Source organism: Brassica napus, chromosome C5 (genome assembly GCF_020379485.1).
Source record: "Brassica napus cultivar Da-Ae chromosome C5, Da-Ae, whole genome shotgun sequence".
NCBI lineage: Eukaryota > Viridiplantae > Streptophyta > Magnoliopsida > Brassicales > Brassicaceae > Brassica > Brassica napus.
The window spans coordinates 49,745,925-49,770,076 of NC_063448.1; the positions used below are offsets into that span (position 1 = coordinate 49,745,925).

Below are 24,152 nucleotides of genomic sequence, written 5' to 3' on the forward strand. Positions count from 1 at the left end.
TATTTGTGAATTTTTTTCAAAATGATATTATTAAGTAGTTGTATGGAGAGAACTTCAGTTTACTAATACAAATGTTAAAAATGCAAGAACTAAAAATGAGCTGATTAAAAAAAATTAGTATGAACACATTAAATTATATGCGGTAGAATTAAGAAAAAAAAATAGCATGTGAACGCATTAATTGTTAAATGATTGTGAAACCGACACTTTAGCATACTCAAATTGAAATCAATGTGAGACTGCCACGTATCCAATGTAGCTTGAAAGCATGACAATGTTTTTATTTTAATATATAGCGGATTCAATACCCTTCCATTATAATTTGAACGTTCTTATAATTTCCATAGATTACGAAACATAATATGGACCACGCAATTTATTCGACAACACAAACATAACTACTACGCGATACAGGATACAATAGTTGTAGGCGCACACATAAGATTGATTGGTTCAGCTCAATGTCATCCAGCTAATAATAAGCTGATAAATCGAGGTAATCACGAGATGACCGTCGACGACGAATAGACGGCTTGTTGGGTTCCCACAACTCACGCATGTTCTCCTTAGCCGGAAAAACGATTAGCTCACGTACGGTCATCGGGTGGATCACGTTTGTATTGGCTCCATAGAGAAGATGAGCTATTTCCTCCTGAGCTTTCTCAGTGTTGTGACGTCCGTCAAAGAAGAAGTAAGATCTTTGGTACTCACATAGCTTCGAGTGCACGTTAGCCATTCCACAACCATACGCATTGTGAGTCCCTACCCCGCAGCAAGATGAGTTGGCCACATAAAACCCTATAGAGAATCATTGAAGTTCATTATATCTTCACGTACGGTTTATGTATAGTTTGCTATCTCTTATCGTTTCTTTTAATAATAACAAAATACCTGCAATTTTCTCAAATGTATTAAACAATGTCTACAACAATTACTATTAGTGGTGTTGACTTACGGTAGTTATAACTCCTTGTTGTCCGACGGATAACAGCATTGTAGAAATCTAAGACGGTGAACTGAAAACCGCCGTTGGGTTTTTTAGCATACTCGTTCAATATCGGACCGATCTTCTCGTTGTGTTGTTTGGCCAAATCGTTGAGTGGCTCGTAACAGTCGTTGCCGGTTTTGTATTCTTGTCTCACGATCGGTAAGCAACCCAATGGTGCTAGCATTGGAACTGCGAATTTACTAGCTCCCAAGGAGTATAACAACTGTAAAATAAATTAACGTATACTATATAGTGAGATATATAGCACCGCATATAAATTTGTTTGTATAGACAACTTACGCCGATATCGGTTTTTAGTTTGTTCGTGACGGAGGTGACAAAAGCTTGTTGAGCAGAAGCAGTAGCAGTGGGATTGGTCTTGGTGAAGTTCAAATAATCTTCCGTACCGATGTATATCATGAACAATGATTTCTCGATGTAGTCGTCGGACCATGTTGATATCATACTTCTGAACTTGTTCACTTGTTGATTCAGTGTCATCTGGATATAATTAACAATATATAAATCGAATGCAACTTTTCTTTTCAATTAGCTCTTAACAAATACAACATATATTTTCGACATTATTAAAAACTAAAGCTGCATACTTCAGATGTTATATAAAAACAAAAAAAGACAAAACCTAAAAGGTATATTATATATCTCTTATATATAAATAAATCCAAATTAGTGTATTTTTAGTGAAAGCGAACTTACAGATTCCGCCGGAGCCCCAAGAATAGAAGCGTCGGCGACGGCAAAGCTAGCTCCACGTGAAAGATTAGCACCAGGTTTAAGCGCCGGCGGGATTCCGTTTGGAATGGACATGAATTCAGCTATATAATCACCATGATTTTAAAAATAAAATAAAACAAATTTAGCATGTTTATATCGTTATATACGCGGATATTAAAACAAATCATCTTAAGAGTATTAATAAAGAACGTACCGATAAAGTCGGGGACAATGTAGCCGTCTGAAAACTTGCCGTTGGGGTCGTCGCGGGACTTGCCGTAAGGCCACAGGGTCTGTGGAGGGTTTTTGTTTTTGCTTAGAAACGCCTTGTTTCCAGCGTCGTAGTAAGAGTCTCCAAAAGTGAACAATGCTACCTCCGGAACACCTTGGCCGGCGTCGACGATGATCGGATCATGGAATATGGTTAACACCAATAGTGCTCCCATGACACTCACAAAACTAAACTTGCCTGCCATCTCCAATATATTAGGTATTCGAGCTAGAGAGGGAAGTGGTGGTGGTGAACTTCATAGTCCGTGGGTCTATTTATATTGCCAAAATATTATCTGTGAGATAACAAACTAAGTTACACATTGGACAATTAGACAAAGAGTGTCTAATATATAAAAAAATGTTCAACTCTAATAGTACGAGACCTTTTGGGAAGAAAACCAAAAGTAAATCCATGCGGGCTTGCCAATTAGGTCCAAAGTGGACAATATCGTACTAATCGGATAATATAGAGTTGGACATAGCTTTAACAATCCCAACAATGGGTATCAGAGCGGTTGACGAGAAATCTGCAAAAAACCAATATACCCTTCGAGAGATGAATGGTATCCTATGAATTAGGAATGAGAGGTGTGTAGCAGAGATCAAGTCAAAAGATTCTGGAAGCCAGTTGTGGAACACGAGATGAATGTGATCCTTAGTTTGAGGGAGAGAATGTGAGATAACAAACTAAGTCTCACATTGGAGAATTAGACAAAGAGTATCTAATATATAAAGAAATGTTCAACTCTAATAGTACGAGACTTTTTGGAAATGAAAACAAAAGTAAATTCATGCGGGCTTGCCAATTAGACCCAAAATGGACAATATGTACTAATCGGATAATATAGAATTGGACATGGAATTTGACAATCCCAATATTATTAAAATATATAATTTGCAAGAAATAAATAATAATATATCTTATCTTATCTTATCTTTTCTAGTTTGGCCAGAAGTGAAAAATAAATAAAATGTTTACTAATCTACAAAATTTTAAAATAAAATAGTAAAACTACATTGCATGCTAATGTTAGGATCAGAAATGGTCGAAATTTTTTATTTGTATAAAATTCTTATCATCATCATTCTTTTCTTTTTTTTTTTAACATTTCTTATCATTCTTGAACCAGGCAAATGTACATTTATAAGGGCCCATACCAATTCCTTTTCCTCTTGTGATTTTGAGATTTTTGTAAGCGCTCAAACCTTTTAGGATATCTAATTTTCATCGAACATCTCATCTCGTTGGATTATAGATCCCATTAGTTTTGTGATTCGGACCTTCCAACTGCAACACCCATATAATTGCCATGAATTCCCATAACAACGGAGATTAATGCACAAGAAAACATAAAATTGAGACCTAAAATCAAAATACTTTTTGGTAAAATAAAACCAAAGTATACTTGTGGACACACTTTTACCAAAATCTCTCGATTTATAATATTTGTTATAACATTCCAAAAATAAAAATAATCTTATCTTGTAAGATTTTATTTTATGGGAAAAGTCAAAATAAATTATCTAATCTACAAAATAAAAAAGAAAAGATTAAATTATTCACTGAATGTTAATGTTTGGATCAGAAATATTGAATGCTCGAGATTTTGTATTGTATAAAATTCTTATCATCATTCTTGAACCGGACAATATATATTACTAGAGTTCAACCAAGTCCTCTTCCTCTTGTGATTTGAGATTTTCCTAGCATTGAAACATTTTATAGGGTTAAAACTGTGGGCAAATTCTTTAATAGCAAAAGTATTATCGCAAAATAGCATACAAGATTAAAAAAAAGTCATAAAACATTCACTAAACAATAAAATTAATTAAATCATTAAAATAATATATTTAGTATAAATAAATATTTTTAGAAAAGAATATTTATGTTTAAACCTGAACTTTTTAAACTCTAAAGTTCTTTTGACAAAAAAAACTCTAAATTTCTGAATAATAAATACTAATCGCTACGCTAAAACCTAACCCTAATTGTTCTTTCCGTTGTTTTGGGAATTCATAAGTGTACTAGGTTAAGATTCGCGCCTTGCGCGGGATCAACATTATATATATAAATTATTTTATGTATTAAATATTTTTACATATTATGAAATAATAAATATATATTAAATAATTAAAAGTTAGTAACTATTAAAAATATAATTAAATTGGTGCAAACATATAAATCAATTTTATTAATCCAAAAAATATTTTTTTTTATTTGATAGGATATGTTATTAAATTTAAATGATACTAACATAGATAATATATTTTAATATATTTTTAATATTAATGTCTATTAAATGATGATTTCTACTCATATAGTTTATTTGATCATTTGTAACTTTTATAGAAAAAAATTTAAATTACTAATAACAAAATTTTGATTGTGGGATTAATATTTTTAATAATTTATAATTTAAAAAAAATAAGTTGTCAATGATCGTTCAAAACTTTTATCAAAAAAATTGTTCAAAGTAAATTTTGAAACTAAAATATTGTATTTTATATGGTTTATAGTTTAATTTAAAATGATATATATATATATATTAATCTTAATAATTAATTAAATTAGACTTTTTACTTATATAATTTTTGTAATCATTTGTATTTTGTCATAACAAAAATTTTAAACCATGAATCATAAAATTTGAATGTGAGACTTTTAACAGTTTTAGTAATTTATAGCCGTTTGTAAAAATTCAAAATATAACATATACATAAAAATCTAAATTTTTTATTATATGGTTATTGTGGTTGTTTAATTTATTTAATAACTTAAAATTAAACAAATATGATAGAAGATGCACTATTTTTTATCAAATTTTTATTATTCAAAATCATTAATTGCCATATATACTTTAATCACATTAGGCAATTCCGTAAATTTTATTTAAGGAAATAATAAATTACATTAATGATGAATTTATTGTTAGTTTAATAAAAATCTTATTATATAATTAGATGGACCTACATATTTCTCTAATGATTCTAAGAATCATTCTAGTGATGACATGTGGCTACAAAAAGAAGTTGTAATGCTTCTCAAATAATATATAGGGGATAACATCCCAAAATCAAAGCACCTAAAAACATATATGCTTAGCAAAAACTATGGGTATGACCGGTGACCATCCGAAAAACAAGAGGAACGAATAGAAAATGAATGTACGGGAATAAAATAGAGGGAATGAAATGGGATGATTGTTCATTCTCAAATTTAACAAGGAATAATTTTGTTCTTTAATTCTCTACAAAAAAAAATGAGAAGGAACGAGAAATTATTATTCTTTATGAATGGTAATTTTTAATATGAACGTCAGGGAATGCATTATTTCTCGTCGTTCATTGGTCACCATTCATACCTATAGTGTTTCCTTTTTCTAGTAGTCCAAACAGGACCCTTCGATTAACTTAAGAGGGTGCCAGTCTTTACGAACTTAATAAAAAGACATTAAATCTGTTTAATCTGGATATTGGTTCGGTTTTAAGTTTTTTTTTTTGGTTTTTAATCTTGTAAAATATAACTATTATTTTAAATTAATACTCATTTTAGTTTATTCGGTTAAAATGTTTGATTTTTTGGTTTTTTCTGGTAAAAACCAAAAATTAATATTATTTATTTATTTTGATGTTATGAATTTTAGATAGTTATCTTGTCGAACCAATAGTTTAATATTATAGTTTCTATATAGATAATAGTTTAAGAAAAAGAAAAAAAAATTAGTATTTCACTACAATTTGGTCGGGTAGTGAAAGAAGCATTAAGAAAAAATATTTCAACTTTCAAAAAAATTAGATACTTCAGTTTTGGTGAATACTTAGTTACAAGGTGCTCACATCAAGGTGCACATGTATGTGTATGCAAAAAGTATATAAAAATAGTTGACAAATATATAAATATATTGTTAATTAATATTAAATAACATTTTGGTTCAAAATAATACATGAAAGATAAAATTAAAATTAATTTAAAATAAAAAAGACCTTGACATTAGTCATTTTTTACACATAAAGAAAATAAAATTGTATCCATAAATAGGGGTGGACACAGATCGAATATCTGGATATTTGGAAGCATTCGTGTCGATTCGATCTTTAGCCACCTAGATATTCGGTGACTTAGATATCCGAAATGTTTTAGAATCTTACATAATATCCGATTTGATCCGTAAATAGAATAAAATTTTAAAAATAATTGAAAATTTTAATAATAACATTTTATTACAAAAATAAAACATTATTTAACCTTTTAATTTCTAGTACCTAATATAATAAACTTAATTCATAAAAATATTGTAAAACTGATATAAAGTATAATATATATAACATATATATATATAATTCTTTACATATATGTATATATATATGTGCATATAGCAGATCGAATTAGATATATGTTCCTAAAAATATTGGTATTTGTTATTTGCTTCTTTTTTGGATATTGTATTTTAGTATTTGGTTTGTTTCGTAGAGTTACGGATATCCAGATTTTTTGGTTCAAATCAAAATGGATAACGAATCGAATCAAAATTTATGAATATTTTGCTCAACTTTATCCGTAAACAATAAAAATAATATATATATATAGTTTGGCTTTTGATTCGTTATCTATTTTTATTTGAACCGAAAAATCCAGAGTTTTATTGGAACCATGTATGTGAGTTTATATTAAAAAAATACAAAGTACATAGTGTAAACACATTTATGAATATAGTGTGAACACATTAGCATATTTACTGTCAAATCATTATGAGGCTGTCACGTGTATGTTATATTGTGAATGCATTTATTACGATGCTTCTCTTTTAATATATAAGGGATGTCATGTTTTTGTAAGAGTCAAGCATTTCAACCAAAATTTTGTGGTGTTTTAGAGAATTGTAAGTTAACATTTTAGTTTATAGAACCAAGCATATTCCTAACAACAAAAGCTTTATGTTTAGAAAGACTTCAAAATTGATGCAAAATGTTATCAAATTATCATCACTTGTTAACTGCAGTTTCTTTTAGAAAAAAAAATAAAGAGAAAATTGTTTCTGCTTTCAAAATTGTTCAAAATATCTTGAGAAAATGACTATGATAGCAATAAAAAAGTTTTTGTCACAAATATAGTCTCTAAGAATAAAAATGACCAAAATAGCACTTAATGTTTTATCAAAAGAGATAAATATACACTTATACCCCAATGGTAAATTAATTTAGACATTAGGATTTAGAGTTAAGGGGTGGGGTTTAGGATTTAGGGTTTAGAGGTGGAGTTTAGGGTTTAGGGTTTAGAGTTAAGGGGTGGAGTTTAGGATTTAGGGTTTAGAGTTTAGAATTTAGGGTTTAGAGTTTAGGGGTGGGATTTAGAGTTTAGGGTTTAGAGTTAAGGGGTGGAGTTTAGGATTTAGGGTTTAGGGTTTAGGATTTAGGGTTTAGAGTTTAGGGTTTAGAGTTTAGGTTTTAGAGTTTACGTTTTAGGATTTAGAATTGGGAAGTGGGGTTTTGGGATAAGATTTCAAATTTTGAAAAATAAAAAAATTTAAATTTTTCAAAAGATAAAATGCTATTTTGGTCATTTTAGTTCATGAAAACTATTTTTGTGACATAAATTTAGAAATGTGTTATTTCGGAGATTTGTCCAAATATCTTTCACACACAGTTTCGATCAGTGTGAAATTCTAAAGTTTCTTCTGGATAATAATTGATTAACATTTTTCATCAGCCTTCTGTGACTATTCGTCAATAAAACTGTTCATTTTTATTTTTTTATGAGAAGTATAAACATGTTTGTTTTTTTTTTTTTTTTTTTTTTTTGTCATCAGCATTACAGACTCATGTTGACTCTGTGAACCAAACCGGGTGAGCCGAATCCATGTGAACGACAAAAGACGATTGCTTCCTAGCACTGCGTGCCAGACTATCCGCCTTTGAATTTTGTGTCCGTGGTACATAGATAATGTCTGCTCTTATGAAGCTCTCCTTCAGGATCGTGATGTCTTCTAAATAATTTGCAAAAGCTGGCCATTCTTCTGGTTCCGAAACCATCTTCACCAATTGAGAACAATCCGTTGCAAACGTAACCTGAAATTGACGTAAATTCCTCATGCATTCCATTGCCCAGAGTAACGCTTCTATTTCCGCATGAAGAGGCGAAAGACTAGCCCTGACATTTCTCGCCCCCAACAAACCATCAAACCCTTCCAAAGTACTAAGCCAACCTTGTCCTGAGAAACTAACACCCTCTTTCCATGAGCCATCTGTAAAACACCATCTACCTGGTATCGACGGTAATATCGGATCTATTATTGATGTTATCATCCTCTGATCGATTGCTATTTGTGCTTCCGCCCACAGTATCGATTCTGTTTCAGCCAGTTTAAGCGTATCCATAGGGTCCATATCCAAATTACTAAAAACTTTATTATTCCTAGCTTTCCAAATGTACCAAAGTATCCATGCAAACTGATGATCTTCCATCGACGGGAGAATTCTCCAGAATAGATAATCCATGTTTGTAAAGAGGGAATTTGTTGGAAAAATAGTTGGATTTGATGGTATCTTCGAAAGAGCCCAAACCTGAAGAGCTGGCGGACATTCAAAAAAAACATGATTTATCGATTCCTCCACAGCTCCACATCTTACACAACATATATCTCCTTTAATCCCCCTTGCTTGTAAATTCTTCCGCACTGCAATGCATCCTGTCATTAATTGCCATAGAAAATGTTTTAATTTCGGTGGGCACCGTATTTTCCAGCAGTGAGCCTTTAAAACATCCACTGTAGGACCAATCAGTAACGGTGGTCTATCTCTATCTGGGTAGATACGTTCTACCTGATATCCTGATTTAACCGAAAATTTTCCATTTTTTGTAAAGTGCCATCCATCTCTATCTACCCGTTGAGTCCTGCCCAGTGGTATACTTTCTATAAGTTTTGCATCCTGAGGATCCACCAACGCACGAATTACCTCTAAATTCCAAGTACGCGATGTAGAATCAATGAGGGATTCTACAGTAAGTTCCGGATATAAATTGTGTTGATTTTTATTAGCTGGTCTCGGGCGAGTGGTTGGGGGCAAATGGGAAGACAACTTATTAAATGTTGCTTTAAATTTTATTGGACCACATAATTTGGTGGCCAATTGTACTCCACGCATAATTTTCTTGGCTACTCTTTTCTTTTCTCTTTTTCTCCACAAATAATGGAAAAACAAAAGTTGCTTCATCAGTCAACGTAAAAGTTGCTTCATCAGGCAACTTATAAAAGTTTTATTTTAAAAACATAAGAGCATGATTCACGGAGATTCTTATGGTGGAGTTATTAGCGGAATATAAAAAATTGTCTCTTAGTTTTTAACTAAAAAAATAAAGAATTAATTCTTAAATAGAGACTCGTTCATAGATAGTTCTCAATATCAAGGAAACTTAAAATAGTTATCAAAAATAAATAGTTCTCAACATCAAAGCAGCTACACTCACGTAGCGAAACTTTATGATCAATATATAGAAGTACGATATGTAAGATGTCATAATTATGCACATGCAAGAATGACTCATCTTATATATTAAAACAAAAGTCACAATTTCGATTCATGCGTGATTTTTTTTAAAAAAAAGGACCTAATGGACATATTCTTAGAAAGTCATGTTACGTTTAATCTCTAATCTTATCATTTAAATTTTGGACTTGCCATAAATTTTTATTGGGCTATCAATAATTAAATTTAAACAATAGATGATTCATTGGATTTATATATAGTATAAATTAAATATATCTAATTTAATGTTGTAATACTATACCTCCATATGTTAATTATTTAAATACTAGGTAGTGACCCGTGCTCTGCACGGGATGAGATGGTTATTAAAATGTGTAAATTACATGATTTAGATTATGTATATCATAATGCATTTGGATGTATTACCATATTTCAGAATAATTAAGAGGTTGATTGTTCACCGTTTTTTAAATAGTTTATGGTTTTTTATTTTATAAAAGCTATTTTTTTTACCAATAGAGATTTTTTTCAAAATAGATTCTCCCGAATTTAGAGAATCCCATTTAAAATAACAATCTACTTCTTAACAAAAACTAAAAACTATGTTTTCTTGGTTTTCTTTGGCAATAGTACGCAGACTTTTCTTTGATAAAAAAAGTACGTGACTTTTCTAAAATTTATGAAAGAACAAAACTCGATATCTATTAGAGACAACTACATTTTCTGGTTCTTCTAAACATTGCTATTGCCAGAACACTCATTTTCAATTAATTCAACACCCCTTACGCTAACCAAAACTACATAGACATCTTACCCAAATTACCAAAACATTTCAACATCAGTAGATTAATAAAACATAATAACACATTTTCACTGAATCATGTTCGTATTTCGCTTTATGTATAGAAACATAAAACACTCCCTTAACATACCAGTTGGCCCGATCGGTTTTCTTAGTGATGTGATTTTAGGATGTTGGTTCTTTTTTGCTTGAGATAGTTGTGATTTCTGTCGTATATATATAGTACTAAGCGGACAAAGATTTGCGTTATATTAGCCAATATACGCAATTTTAATTTAGGAGGGTTTTCGGTAATCATTTGATAATTAGACATAACAAATTAGGAAACTATATGGGGTTTGTTTTCAATACATTGCCAAAATTTTGTTTGCAACTAATAATATCCCGTTTATTAAGAGAATCGATGCTATATTTCTCTTATAATTTGAATCAATTTGAAATCTCAGTCAATATACCATGTAATTACATATTACCTTCTGATTGTCCATATTCACGCAATTGAAGTTATGGAAACTCGACGCTAATGTCGTATTTCTTGGTGCGTACACTACGTTGAAGGCAATTATTAAGAAAATTGGCATTTTAGGAAATCATTAGTGGGTTTCATTTTTTATATTGCATTGTGTCTTTTTATTCTTTTAAACAATCCTTTATGTAGCATCGTTTAGAATAATCTTGAAATGTGAACAATGTGTTCATATATTTGAAAATGGTTCGTTCGAATGCAAAGCACCATTTTAATAAAAATGTGTTAATTTTTCCTCTAATATGCAAAATCATAAATATGAATATAATAAGTGTATGTTTCCAAACCATTTGAAACTGGATGTGTCTTTTGTATCAATAAAAGAGAAGTCTAGATTTTTCTAACACAATAGTACGACAACCTCACTTTAATATTCTTTTTATTGTATTTGACAGGTTATAAATGACGTATTCTATAATAGGCATCCGAATGCAAATCATATTTATATGAATATGAATGCTTTAAATATAGGTTGTACCAATGTCACTAATTGTAATTATTCTAGTTATGAAAGGATAGTTAGGCAGCTAGGTTGAGGTTGCTTGAGAGAGTTACACATCAGCATAATGGCAGTGGTGTAAATAAAGTATCAAATTAAGGTTAGTTTTTCAAATTGCTTCCCTATTAATAAGTAAGGAATTGTCGATGTTAATTTTTAAATTATAAAGATTTTTGTTTAAATAACAAAAATCATATTATCTAACAATGATTAATCTTTGCTACCTTAAACAAATGAAATTTTTTTTTAAACTATATATTTTTTTTTAAAAATCAAACAAAACTAAATGTTTAATTATTTACTCGATAATAGAAATCTATGAAGCGAAAAGTTTAATTTTTAAAAAAAATTTTAAATTTGTAAAATGTTACAATATTTTTGAATATGACAATAAAACAATATTTTACTAATCTTTATATATATAGTTACGATTTTAATAATGAAAAAATAATCCAAAAATATATATATATAGAAGAAGATACAAATACATGTAAAAGTTTGAAGCAATCTATTCAATGAAGAAAATATACCGTAAACTTATTATGTTTTAAAAATTGATAGACACATATATATTATAATATATACCAATTTAGAATTGAAAACAAAATGTTTATATAAAAATAAATGAAAACAAAAACTCGCGGCTGCGCGGATCGAGATCTAGTTTGCATTAAAAAGAAAAGGAAAACAGAAGGAATAGTGAGTTCCTGGTATAATTATTTTTAGCCGCACAATTTAAGTACTTAGAGCATTTTAATCCATACCAAAATTTCTATAATTTCCAAACGAAGAATAATAATATTTTGATATAAATTAAATATATAATTAAACTTTACTTTTGACATAAGAATCGAACTAATAGAAATTGTCAATTGTTTTATGGTGTCATGTGAGTTTTTAAGATTAAGTTCTCACCAAAGAATTTCCTCTCACTCTTTTTTTGTTTTTTTTTTTCCTTTTTAGTGTTGAACAACTCTTTGAAGATCCTTTAAAATAAATGTTAATACAATTTATAAAAGAACAATATAATTTATTCATATATGTAGATTTTACATAATTTGATCATTTAATGGAAGAAGGAAGGAAAATTGCCAAAAATACTATTTTCAAAGTACCAATTTTTATATTTACACTAATCAATTTTACTTTCATCTTTAATGAAAGACTAGGTGACCAGTCCGCACCCTGTGCGGGCATAAGAAAATTCAAAATATGGACTAAATCTTATATGATTTTATAAGTAACGGATTTTATACTATGTTAACAACCGTCTTTGGGAGAATTCATCAGGCGTGGAAAAAAGATCGCACACCAATTTGAGATGGACGAGAGGAAACAAAGTAACTTCAATATGAAGAGGCAGATATTGTGTGTACCGTGTACGTATAATTGCAACGTCCATATTTTCTTTGTATGTTTACGAAGAAACTTTCATTCAAAATATGGAATAAATATTGCATAGTTTTAGAAAATTCAGATTTTATATTATCATTAATTAGAAATGTATTGTATATCTGTCGTTAAAATCTATGATGGAGAATAAAATATTTTGTTTCCATTAATAATAAAATAAAATTTTGTGTAGACATAGTAAAAGAAAATATATTAAAAAAATCGAAAAATTATCCATAAAAATATAAATTATGAAGTACAATTGTCGAAAAATAATGCAAAATAATTTAGAAACCTGCAAAAAAATAAATAACTATTGTAAGTAATTTGTCGGATGAACATTATTTTACAGATTTATAAGTAAGAAAATAAAAGTTAACATGAAATAATATTAAAGTAGACATACTTTCATCGAAATAGTCAGAAAACGGGATGCTCCTGAATACAATTAGTTCCTAACCCATCACTACCCATATGGAAAATACAAAAAGTAAATAATTGTAACAGACTATATACTTTAAATTTCGTATTTGAAAAGAAAGTAGATTAAAATTACATACCGTGACTATGGAATATTCTGAAAACTTGTTTGTAGACAACATTCAACGTTTTTGTCTGCGTTTTCCCTTCTTTACCAGTTATTACGATTTTCAATCCAGATCTCGACTTAACTCTTGAAAGTACAACGTAGAGCTGACCATGAGAGAACACTGGCCTAGGCAGAAACAACCCAACACTTTCCATTGTTTGACCTTGACTTTTGTTGATGGTCATCGCGAAAGCCAAAGTAATTGGAAACTGTCTTCGACGCATTCTGAAGGGGAACTTGGTGTCAGGTGGTGTGACAAACATTCTAGGGATCCAAACCGGATGTCCAGCAATTTTGTTTCCGGTTATAATTCTACCTTCTATCACATGGGGCAGTAACTGAGTAACAATTAGCCTAGTACCATTACATAAACCATCTGCAACATCCATGTTACGAAGACACATGATAGGAGCACCAACCTTGAGCTTCAAGCAATGTCTAGGCAGTCCAGCCACTTTAACACTGTTCAAAAACTCTGCAGGATATACGACATTTTCTTCTATGTCAACATCGGATGGGATAATACTGTCAGAGCTAAGGTAAACCTTCTCTTCTCCTGAAAGCATATGTAAATCCGTTTGTTTAGTGATATGTACAAAGTTAGTTGAACATAAGAATAAATGATAAAACATGTTACCTGGCAACTGCGAAAGCATGTAGTCATTTATTTTATCCACTTCATCATTTGTGGGAGTAAGAATGGCTCGATGTCTATACAAATCCTTATCTGTTGAAGTTTGAAAAGCTTGTCCATAAACCTCTTTTGCCATAGTCTCAATAGGGTCTTCTCCACTATTTTGTATCAGCAAATCAGAAGGGATGTCAATCTCAACTTGACCGTCGTTAGGCAAATTTATTTTTCCATCTCCTATATCCAAAATCCAGTTTGAGAAGGATTCAAGCTCTTTTGCTGCATCATCAGTAAGACCAGCCAGCAATCTCATGTTTTTTGTTAGCTTCAGAACTTTGCAGTGCTCCCAAAGATATGACGAATTCAGAGCCGCCAAAACAGTCTCTGCTCTACCACCTCCAGGTATAACCGGTAAAATCTGTCTGAAATCTCCACCGAAAACAACAACTTTACCCCCAAAAGGTTTATCTTCACAAGATCTTATAATATCACGCATAGTGCGATCCAACGTCTCGAAACAGTGTCTGCTCATCATAGGCGCCTCATCCCATACAATTAACTTTGCCGCTTTAACTAATTCTGCACGATCTGATCCTGGCTCCATTTTCTTGCAAGTGCTGAATTCGTCTGCATCTATCGGAATACCAAATCTGGAATGTGCGGTTCTACCTCCTTCCAACAACAATGCTGCAATTCCACTTGATGCGGTATTTAGAACAATCATACCTTTAGATCGGATAGCTGACGAGAGTGCTCTGTATACGAAGGTTTTTCCTGTGCCTCCATAACCATAAAGAAAGAACACTCCACCGCTATCATTTAAAACTGCATCCAGAATCTGTTCGTATACCCCTCTTTGCTCATCTGTTATCATCGCCATAAGTCTTTCATTTTCCTTTAGCTGATCTTCCACAACATAATTAAGCTCATCATCTATAAGGCGATTGCCGTTGTAATCTCCAAAATTTTCTGGCTTTGGCATGTGGGGCCATTTCTTGAGGCTACGACCATTGCTGAGCAAATGATTTTCGATCTCAGTAAGAGCAATATTTTTGATCTGCTCTATGGTCAAGTTCATATCTGCAAGTTTGATAATTCTATTAAATTAACATAGACATTCTTACAATAAGAAAATTTAATTGGACAAAACTCACCAGGTCGTCCAGTTTCTCGCCGCTTCTTGTAAAGAATATCGTCGGTAAGATACTCCCAAGTAGCTTCCCACACTACATGAGGCTGAGACAACGATTTGGAAACCAACATTCTCGCAAAAAGCTTCCTTGCATACGTCGCAGAACTACAGTCACTGGCATCTTTGATAGCTTCTATGAATTCCTTGTCATCATCCATCAATCCCAACGCATAGCAAGCATCTTCGTATGTATGATATAAAACACCATCAACTGTTCTTATATCCTCGTATGATGTCGGCCCTCTTACCCAGTTTAGCAATACTCTTAAGAAATATAGCTCATCACCTGATGGCTGAATATGCGCAATCCTCCCTATCGCAAAGCCTCGTTTCCGTGGTACCCATTCTCTCGTACCTGATTTCCAAACGAATTTTGTTGGAAATTCCGCATATGTCAACTCTCTTGCCTCTGCATATTTTCTGTTTGCTATGAACCAGGCCAAAAACATGGATTGGTTGACAGTCTTTTTGTTGAGAATACTCTCAATAGGTTCGTCTTCATCAAAAAATACCAGTTCCTGATCCGGAAGATGAAAGCCAAGTTTCTCTACAGAAGTAGTACGAAAATGTGTAGGAAAAGCAAGAATCCGCCAAGACGACTCGCATGCAGTAATATATCTAATTAAGAAACACGAAAACATAAATGAGTAAAGATGAACCTTGGCCAGAAAATGTAAAAGATAGATAAACTCTATTTGTTAATAATGTATTTATTTTATTTATAACAAATGAGTTATATAAATTTCATCTATGATATTTGATATTTTTTAAAGTTTATACATATATATTTGTACTAATAGTAATAGATTATTGATGTAATTTCGTTTCCTTTGCAAAGACATAGAGTAGAATACAAATTTTGTATTATCTTAGTATTTTTTTCGTATTATATTTTTTTAATAGCGGATTACTTGCGCAAACTTGGATTGGAGAAATTAAGTTAATGTATAAAGTTCAATATTCTAATTAGTATTAATTTATTGATCTTCTATAATTAATGAATAGCTTATAGAGTTTCTACTGAATTTTTAATATATTGTTATAAATTTATAGAATATAGTACTTTCTAAATAGTAACACGAATTGGTATAAATATAATAATACCTGCAGTCGTAATATGTTTTGATTTCGTCAATGACGCCATCTTCATCTTCTTTATCCATTGCAGCTGAGGCATAATCAGGTCCCTTATGAATATATTTGAAAAGATACTTAACAGCTCGTGTTTGGACGCACCACTCTACATTCATATGGGCGCGATATCGAAGCATGAGGTCTCTGTTGTATGGTACAACAAATCCATTGTCTAATCTGATTCCATTTTTCTCAATGAACCTACCATCAATCCGACGCATGTAAGCTGGAAATCCATTTGCGTCAATCGATGTCCTGATGTTGAGAGGTTTCGGAAACATCTTAGAACATTTACCGTTAACCATACATACATTATCCTTCTTTGCTGCACCGCAAGGACCATGCATCATACAATCCCCAACGATCACATACAGGTCTGGATCTACTGTCTTGTCTGGTATTTCAGCGGAAATAATCTTATCTATATCATCGGCTGTTGGAAATTTTGATCCTTTTTCCATGAAGACAAGAATATGAGCGTGTGGCATTCCTCTTTTTTGAAACTCAATCGTGTACATTACTGACAAAATAAAAAAATAAAATAGTTAGTCAATTTTAACAAACAAAACAGCTATCTACATTAGTTGTTTTGATTAAACAATTAATATAAGTAACATGTAAAGGAGATTTACCTGCAGCAACAGGACCGAATAAGGAGCCGTTCTTTTTAGTCAACTCGCCGATAAGATTATCGAGTTTCATCTTGAAAACTCTACACAATATTTCTGGCCTGTCTTCGGTGGTCAGGTTATATTTTTTCAGATACCTTGTAACTTCAGGCCATTTTGGATTACACGTAAAAGTGATGAAAATATCGGGAAATCCATGGTATTTGCACAGAGCCATGGCATCATAGTAGTGCTGCTTCATATACCTTTTTCCCCCGGTGAAAGTTGCTGGAATGAAAATTCGGCTCCCTTGTTCCGCCATCTTAGCTCCAGCTCTTGTAGCTGCTTTCTGGATTGCAGCGTAACTACTTGACCGGAGCTTTTTCTGATTCAGCCACAAGTAACGTAGTCTACTCGATTCTATCATTGTGTAAGCGTCCACAAGGAACTGATGAAACAATCTGCCTGATCTTGTAATTGTAGGTGCTTCCCACCTCCTCTCTAAAATCCGAAATGCAAAGTACTCACGCATAGTTACATTCTTGCGTTTTCTCGCAGTGCTGTCTTCAAAACCAATAGGAATATTTAATCGAAAGCCATCCTCTCCATATGGAAACAATAGTGGATATTGCAGAGGCAAATACGCCGGATGTAATTCACTTATCCTTTGCAACTTTCCACTTGTACTCTCTAGAACAATATCTCGTGTCTCCATATTTAAAACAAAATCTCCAGGTATCAAAGCAGCAACTTCATTTGCAGTCGGCAGATTATGGGTCCGTCCATCAGATTGTCGACTTTCAATCAATCTCATCCTATAACCTGTTGATCCTTCCACGTCGAATCTGTCTCTTGCAGACCTAAAAGCCTTGACATGAGGGTTACACTGATCTAACATATTCTTCAGAAGAAGAACAAGTGGTTCTCTTAGTTTCTTAGCAGCAGCTCTGTCAGACCTGCAAAGTTTTAAAAAATCCTAATATAAGTTAACAAAACGTCGACCATACTACAAAGCGAACAATATAATCATAGTAACTTCATATAATGAAGTAAATTACCCGGCATAAGCGTCAAGTCTATTTTTGATCTCATTTAAAGTGTCAATGATATAGAGCTGGGAAAATTTTGGAGCTTGTCCAGGCTCGGGAACTATATCACCAATACGATGATAGTTCTCACCGGACATTCGGAAAACAAATGGTCCACGACCATTGTTAATAGAATGATCTATCTTCCCCCCAAGAGATGTGAAAGAGAACATCATATTGTAAGCTCGTATGAACTCTCGATAATGTTTGCTTAACTCGTCTCCTTTGCATAACAAAGTCATTAACTCCATTGGAGGATTCGCGAGCCGAGGAAGTACAACTTTACCATGTTTACAACACATTGTGAATACAGGATTGACACTACGCCGGCGTTTTCCAATTCTTTCACCATACCACATATATGCTTGACAAAACTTACAATTCCAACCTGGATCTCCGTCGTCGTAGTAACCTGTGTTTCGTCAAATATCTTCATTAAAAAAAACTAATATCGAGGCTATTTATTTGTAAGAAACATTGTAGTAATTTTCAGGTCATCACCGTTTTTTTGTATCCCAATGACAATAGGCGAAGTAACTGTATTATTAGTTTCTTGTGGGATATGTTGTGTGATGTGTTTATCAAAGTCTCTCCAGCTGGATATGTAGTGTAAGTCTGATTCCTCATTTTCATTTTCAGACTCACTTTCCATTGCATATCGATTATTGTAAGCTGCGTGAAAAAGTGTACTACAAAGTCAAAATATATGATCCATAAATATAACGTTTTGTATATGTATAGATGGAATAGACATTTTACCTTCAGGATGATCCTCGACGATGAACCTTGGTGGAGGAATGAATTCATTGGTTTTGGTTTGTTGGAATGGACTTTGAGTAGCTGAAAAAGATTTATTTAAACATATAAACAAAGGTCTAGCGCAAATAAATTCATGAAATAGGTATAATATTAATTTTTACCTTTCAGTATACATCATATTAGTACGATTACAAATATCTAAAAAATTACCTTCACGAGGTGCATCTTCTACAGACACTGCTGGACCAGTCGGGATACTATGGCGTGTCATGTTGGGACCTTGTCTTGCTGTATAAATTTGTTTAAGTTTAGTCGCACTTTTGAAATAGTAGCATAGAACTTATAATAACGACAAAACATTATTTAAAACCCGTTGTTACCTTCCTTATGTCTTGTCTTTGAATTCACCGATGGAGGTGATCCAATTGTCTTTCGTTTCCTCAAGGTACTCCGGGATATAGTTTCTTGATAACCAATAGTACCTTAAGGAATGATAATTTTTAATTATACGTAACTTGTGCTAAACTATTAATTTATTACTATTTTATTAACTATTTGTATACGATCATACTATATAAGCACTACTTATATAATAAGCAGTAATTAATAAACAATGCTATTACTCGATGGGTGCATGTTGATTCCAGAAACACTCAAATTTGCAAGAGTAGGTGAACTTTGCGTTGAATTATAGGGACCTACAGACATAAATAGAATTCATAAGCTAATTTTCAGAAAGGGTTCCATCATTACTCATTCTTTAAAAAGTCTTCTAACTCTTCCTTTGAACAGAAACTTATACCTAGAGGTGGTACAACGGATGTCTTGGTTGGCTTGAAAATCCTGGTAACTGTACAATGTAATGAAAATGAATTTTTCAGAAATGTTTTTAATCAATACAGTAATAAGAATAAACGTGGGGATAATGAAAGCGTTAGGAGACTAACCTCTATTTGAGGTAGTAAGCCCTATTGTTCTTTTGTTATTCAGTATTTCCTTTCGCGCAGCTCTAGCTTGATGTGTTAGTCCATCTTTAAAACTTTGAAAAACACAACTTAATGGGACAGTATGTGTCGATGTATTTTCAACGTTTTTTGACGGATTTGACTCTGGTGGAATTGGAATAATGGGTCGAAATACTTGATTCGTAACATTCTGCAAGGGCGTCCTAAAAGGATTTATACTGGGCAGAGGTGAAACGTTAGTGATAGATGAGTTTTGTGTTATATTCCCCATTGGAGTATTCTCTTTGTCATTGGTACCTGCGTCAACAAACTAAGTCTGTGAATAAACTACAGAAGAAAAAAAAAACAGTGTATGTTCTACAAAAACGTTAGTGATAACGTATCATTCTTTGTATTCAGTAGTAGGAAAATTCAACATTTATAAATGTTTTTATTTATTTTATGTAGAACATACACTGTTTTTTTTTCTTCTGTGGTTTATTCCCCGTGTCTGTAGACAGTGGATTACTTCTCTTCATGCTTCCCACTCAAAATCGAATGCTTGTTTTTCAGTAACACCAAAACACTACGTATAGATTGAATCGTATGCAATTAGAATACAGGCTTGAATAAACTTATATAATTTGAAAGAAAGTCAAAGATATAAAGTTCAGAAGCCGACCTCTTCAGCAAAATATAATTGAAATCGATACATGACCATTAGGTTATATCATCTTCAAAATATACGTATAATCCTTTGTTGCCAAATAAAGTTACCTTATCAAATTCTTACCATGTATGTATTCCTTGCGCAAGTGAATATGATATTTATTGGTAAACTATTTATGACAATTTAATTCAATATATTACCTTCTTTTACTTTATTCGTTTATTAATTATGCTTTTTGGAACTTTAACATATATATAACAACCTTATGTTTGAAATGTCGAATATATAGTTCTATACTATCTTCTAGTGATAAGTTCCGCACTTTTAAAGTTTAAAACAATAATTTTGCTGTAATGTGGAAAAATAAATAGATTAAAGGAGTTGTTATATATAACGAACCTAATAACACCTCATAATTAATTCTCATAAATATAAAACCCAAAAGAGAGACAACGGAAAACATTATGAAATTTGATGAACAGAAAAACAAATTAATTCTTAAACTCTTGCACTTTGACGGGCATATTGGACTTCAACTTAGTTCCTTAAGAAAGGATTAGCATCAGTCCTCGTCCGACTCATAATCATTAAAAATCACAAAATGTGGCTGCAAAAAAAATAAAAATTCGTTAGAACTTATACTGGTCACAATTAATTTTGATTTATCACTATTATGATTGTTACATGTGGATCGAAGTGTTGAATTATTTCTGCATTGTCAATCACTAAATCAACAACATATGCTGCATTATGTTCTTGTTGACCATTACTTGCGATAGTAATCTTAAATAGAAGTTTTCTCCCAATCAAATCAGTTAGAGACTGAGGTAGAAAATGTGGATTTTCCTGTAAAACAATAATACATCTTTCAAAGAATATATATAAATGCAATTTCCTTAGTTCCCCTAATCTTAAAAACGAAGAAAATACCTGACCAGCCTCTTGGACTAACTCAAACGCAGGTCTCCTAATGAGCCTCTCCGCAATATTGTTGAAAAGCAAAAACTTGACTTCTCCCTTTGAGTCATCAGAGACACGTACAACCAAGTAGTAACTAAAAAATACACTATTTAAATTAGTATACAAACATATAATACTGATTTATTACAAAGGCAGCAAGATAAATCTTTATAAACGGCCATACCAGTGAATAGCATGTTCAAAATCCTTGTTGCATGTTTTGCAGTTGTATATAGGATTATGTTGAAGATGTTGCACGTTTCCCTCAAAACCATCTCCTTGTCTGGCCATTTTTCTTTTGCAAAAATTGCAGGCAGTGTAGTACCATGGTTTATCCAAATCAATGGCCTCAATTTTTGCAACAACCATATAAGTTCCAGCCTAATTTGAAGCATTTAAATGACAATAAATTTGTAGTTAAATCATATTTGTCTTCCTCTTTCAGAAAAAAAAAACGCTTTCATATGATAATTCCCAAAATATTTACCGTTGGTGCTTCAATAATTTCAGAAATTGTTCTCTTCATGGTTAACATTTCTTCAAGAATACTATGTTTTGACAAAGATCTATATAAAAACTACTTAGATCGATTTGTATAACATACTAAAAACATAATAACAAAGAAGATATAGAGTGGAGATTGTAACCTCTTTGTACTCAATACGATATAGCATGTCGAGTAAAGGTTAGTTTTATTTATAGGAGCATATGAAAAACCTAGTGTCAAATTAGAAAATCTAACCACTTAAGTAAAACTGATTTTATTATTCTTGTTTGAGCAACAAAATATTCTTATTCGTATGAATAAGGACATGAGTACTGGTCAAGTAAACTTCTAACTTTTATTATCTTTTAAGAATGAAGAAATCTCGGATGAACTTATTCAATTGATTTAATACATTTCCTAAACTAATACATATCAGATATATTATTACCATAAGTTTAAGTGGTCTATTGTACTAATAAGGAAATGAAAGTTGGTCAAGTTATAGTTTTACTTTTATAAGTTTTTGTTGAGAAAGCTTAAAAAATCCAGTCTATATAGTTGTTTAATTGTCACTTCGATTGGTAATATCAATAAGCATGCAAATAAAGCAACGACCAACTTTTCTGAATACGTGACAACTCTTCATGAACCACAGCCTTTTATCAATGCATGTGTTGTCTCTTGACCTCTTTAGCACATACTTCTAGCACTTGCACAGCATTTTCATCATGTACAATCACATCATTTTCCCACCACCATCTTTATAAGTATCGTCCTACAACATCGAACATTACCTATCCGCATTCTCAGCATCGACTGAGAGTAGAAACAACTTTCACAAAACTTAAAATATCAAACAAAATACAGACAGTTAAGTGAATATGGGAGAAGAAAAATCGGTGAACAATTATGACATTGTTTACATCGGTGATTCCTCTAATTCAAACGACGACCACTCCAACTCCGATCCCACCATCTATTTCAGAAACATTTCCTTGTCATATTTTGCTGCCGAACCTTTCGAAATGCTCACCAAGCACAACAGATTCACGGAACTATGCTTGGAGAACGATAACCCTGAGGCACACTATATTGAGGGCATACTTCAATATTTCGTCCACAAAGAAAAACGCAAAGGCCTCTATCATCTACGCCAAGCATCCATTGGTGAGTATACAAACGGTACTTATCTTTACGGTTTGTTATTGCTTGCATTAGAACACTATCCAAAAGGTAAGAAGTATCTGGATAAACTCCAATGGAAAGAAAATCTATCAACCTCCGATTATTGCTGGAAAAGAGTCAAGAAAACTCTAAGTACAATCCCTGCAATTATGGAGACCCGCTACTATACAGCTATGGTGAACCTTGAGCCACGGACTGAGTGCCATCCCGATAACATGGCTGAAGTATGCAAGCATTGTTACTACTCCAAAAGGCTTACTCAATTTGTTCAGTTTGCTATGAATCAAGACTAAAACAAGCAGAGTTGTGGAGATGTATTATCTAAGCACGCATGTAAAATAACTTATGTTTTTTACATATGTGATTTATCTATTTCGTTCAGTTTCGTACGTTGCTATTTTGTATGTTTTGCTTGTATTTTTATATAATATCAATTCCAAATAACCTCAGTCTCATTATCGTTATTTTAATCTTATATAAACGTTTTTTAATAAATGGTGTGTCCGTCTAGGAACATCCACTTTCAAAGATCTACAAAATTATTACGCGTATATCCTCTACTCATATTTACTGGGAATCTTAAATTTGTTACCAAATCTAATTAAGAAAGTTACCGACCAAATATCTACAATGATCGACATCTGATGTAATATAAACACATTTAATTATTAATTCGGCAAGTGTGTGATATACAGTTTTAAGAAAGATATCAATATGAATTACGTATTGGTCAAGTTAAATCAGTTCCTAGGTTATACTTTATAAATTTAATATTAGGATGGCTTCATGCATGTTACCTATAATATTTCTGATATTAAGGTAACTGATTTTTTCTTTCTTTTAAAAGTTGGTTTTACTAATTTTGATATTTAGCCGCCTAATCACTTGAATATTTAAGATATTATTATGCTTCAAATTAATGTATATAATATAAGCATAATATTACGACGGCTGCATTCATAGTAACAGTAATGGATAAATATATCAGAGAAACTTATATACGACAAATGAAGATTTTTAATATTAAAATTAAAAAAAACCCAACGAAGTAATAAATAAAACCAAATCCAATAATTAAGAGTTAAATACGAAAAAAAACATATAGTAACTTCAAATCTCAAATTTAGATGACCATGTTTTAGTCAATGGATCCCAAACAAAGTTACGAACAGCACAACACTTTCTAATCAAAGACTTTAGATTTA

The 24,152-nt window shown here is 31.8% G+C and overlaps 2 protein-coding genes across 2 annotated transcripts; both read right to left on the minus strand.

The window, feature by feature from the left end:
- Window positions 1-298: 298 nt before the first annotated feature.
- LOC106436687 (GDSL esterase/lipase ESM1) lies at window positions 299-2,260 on the minus strand. The gene is made up of 5 exons (XM_013877638.3): window positions 1,938-2,260; window positions 1,706-1,824; window positions 1,289-1,489; window positions 956-1,211; window positions 299-798 (listed from the first exon to the last, which is right to left on the minus strand). The coding sequence occupies exons 1-5, from the start codon at window positions 2,197-2,199 to the stop codon at window positions 473-475; spliced, it is 1,164 nt and encodes a 387-aa protein (XP_013733092.1). The 5' UTR covers window positions 2,200-2,260; the 3' UTR covers window positions 299-472.
- Window positions 2,261-12,762: 10,502 nt separating this feature from the next.
- On the minus strand, window positions 12,763-21,566 carry LOC106403892. Its single transcript, XM_048757591.1, has 10 exons — window positions 21,460-21,566; window positions 21,246-21,369; window positions 21,086-21,161; window positions 18,912-18,989; window positions 18,702-18,782; window positions 17,913-18,354; window positions 16,879-17,810; window positions 16,217-16,766; window positions 15,075-15,730; window positions 12,763-15,000 (listed from the first exon to the last, which is right to left on the minus strand). The coding sequence occupies exons 1-10, from the start codon at window positions 21,564-21,566 to the stop codon at window positions 13,253-13,255; spliced, it is 4,794 nt and encodes a 1,597-aa protein (XP_048613548.1). The 3' UTR covers window positions 12,763-13,252.
- Between the last annotated feature and the right edge of the window lie 2,586 nt (window positions 21,567-24,152).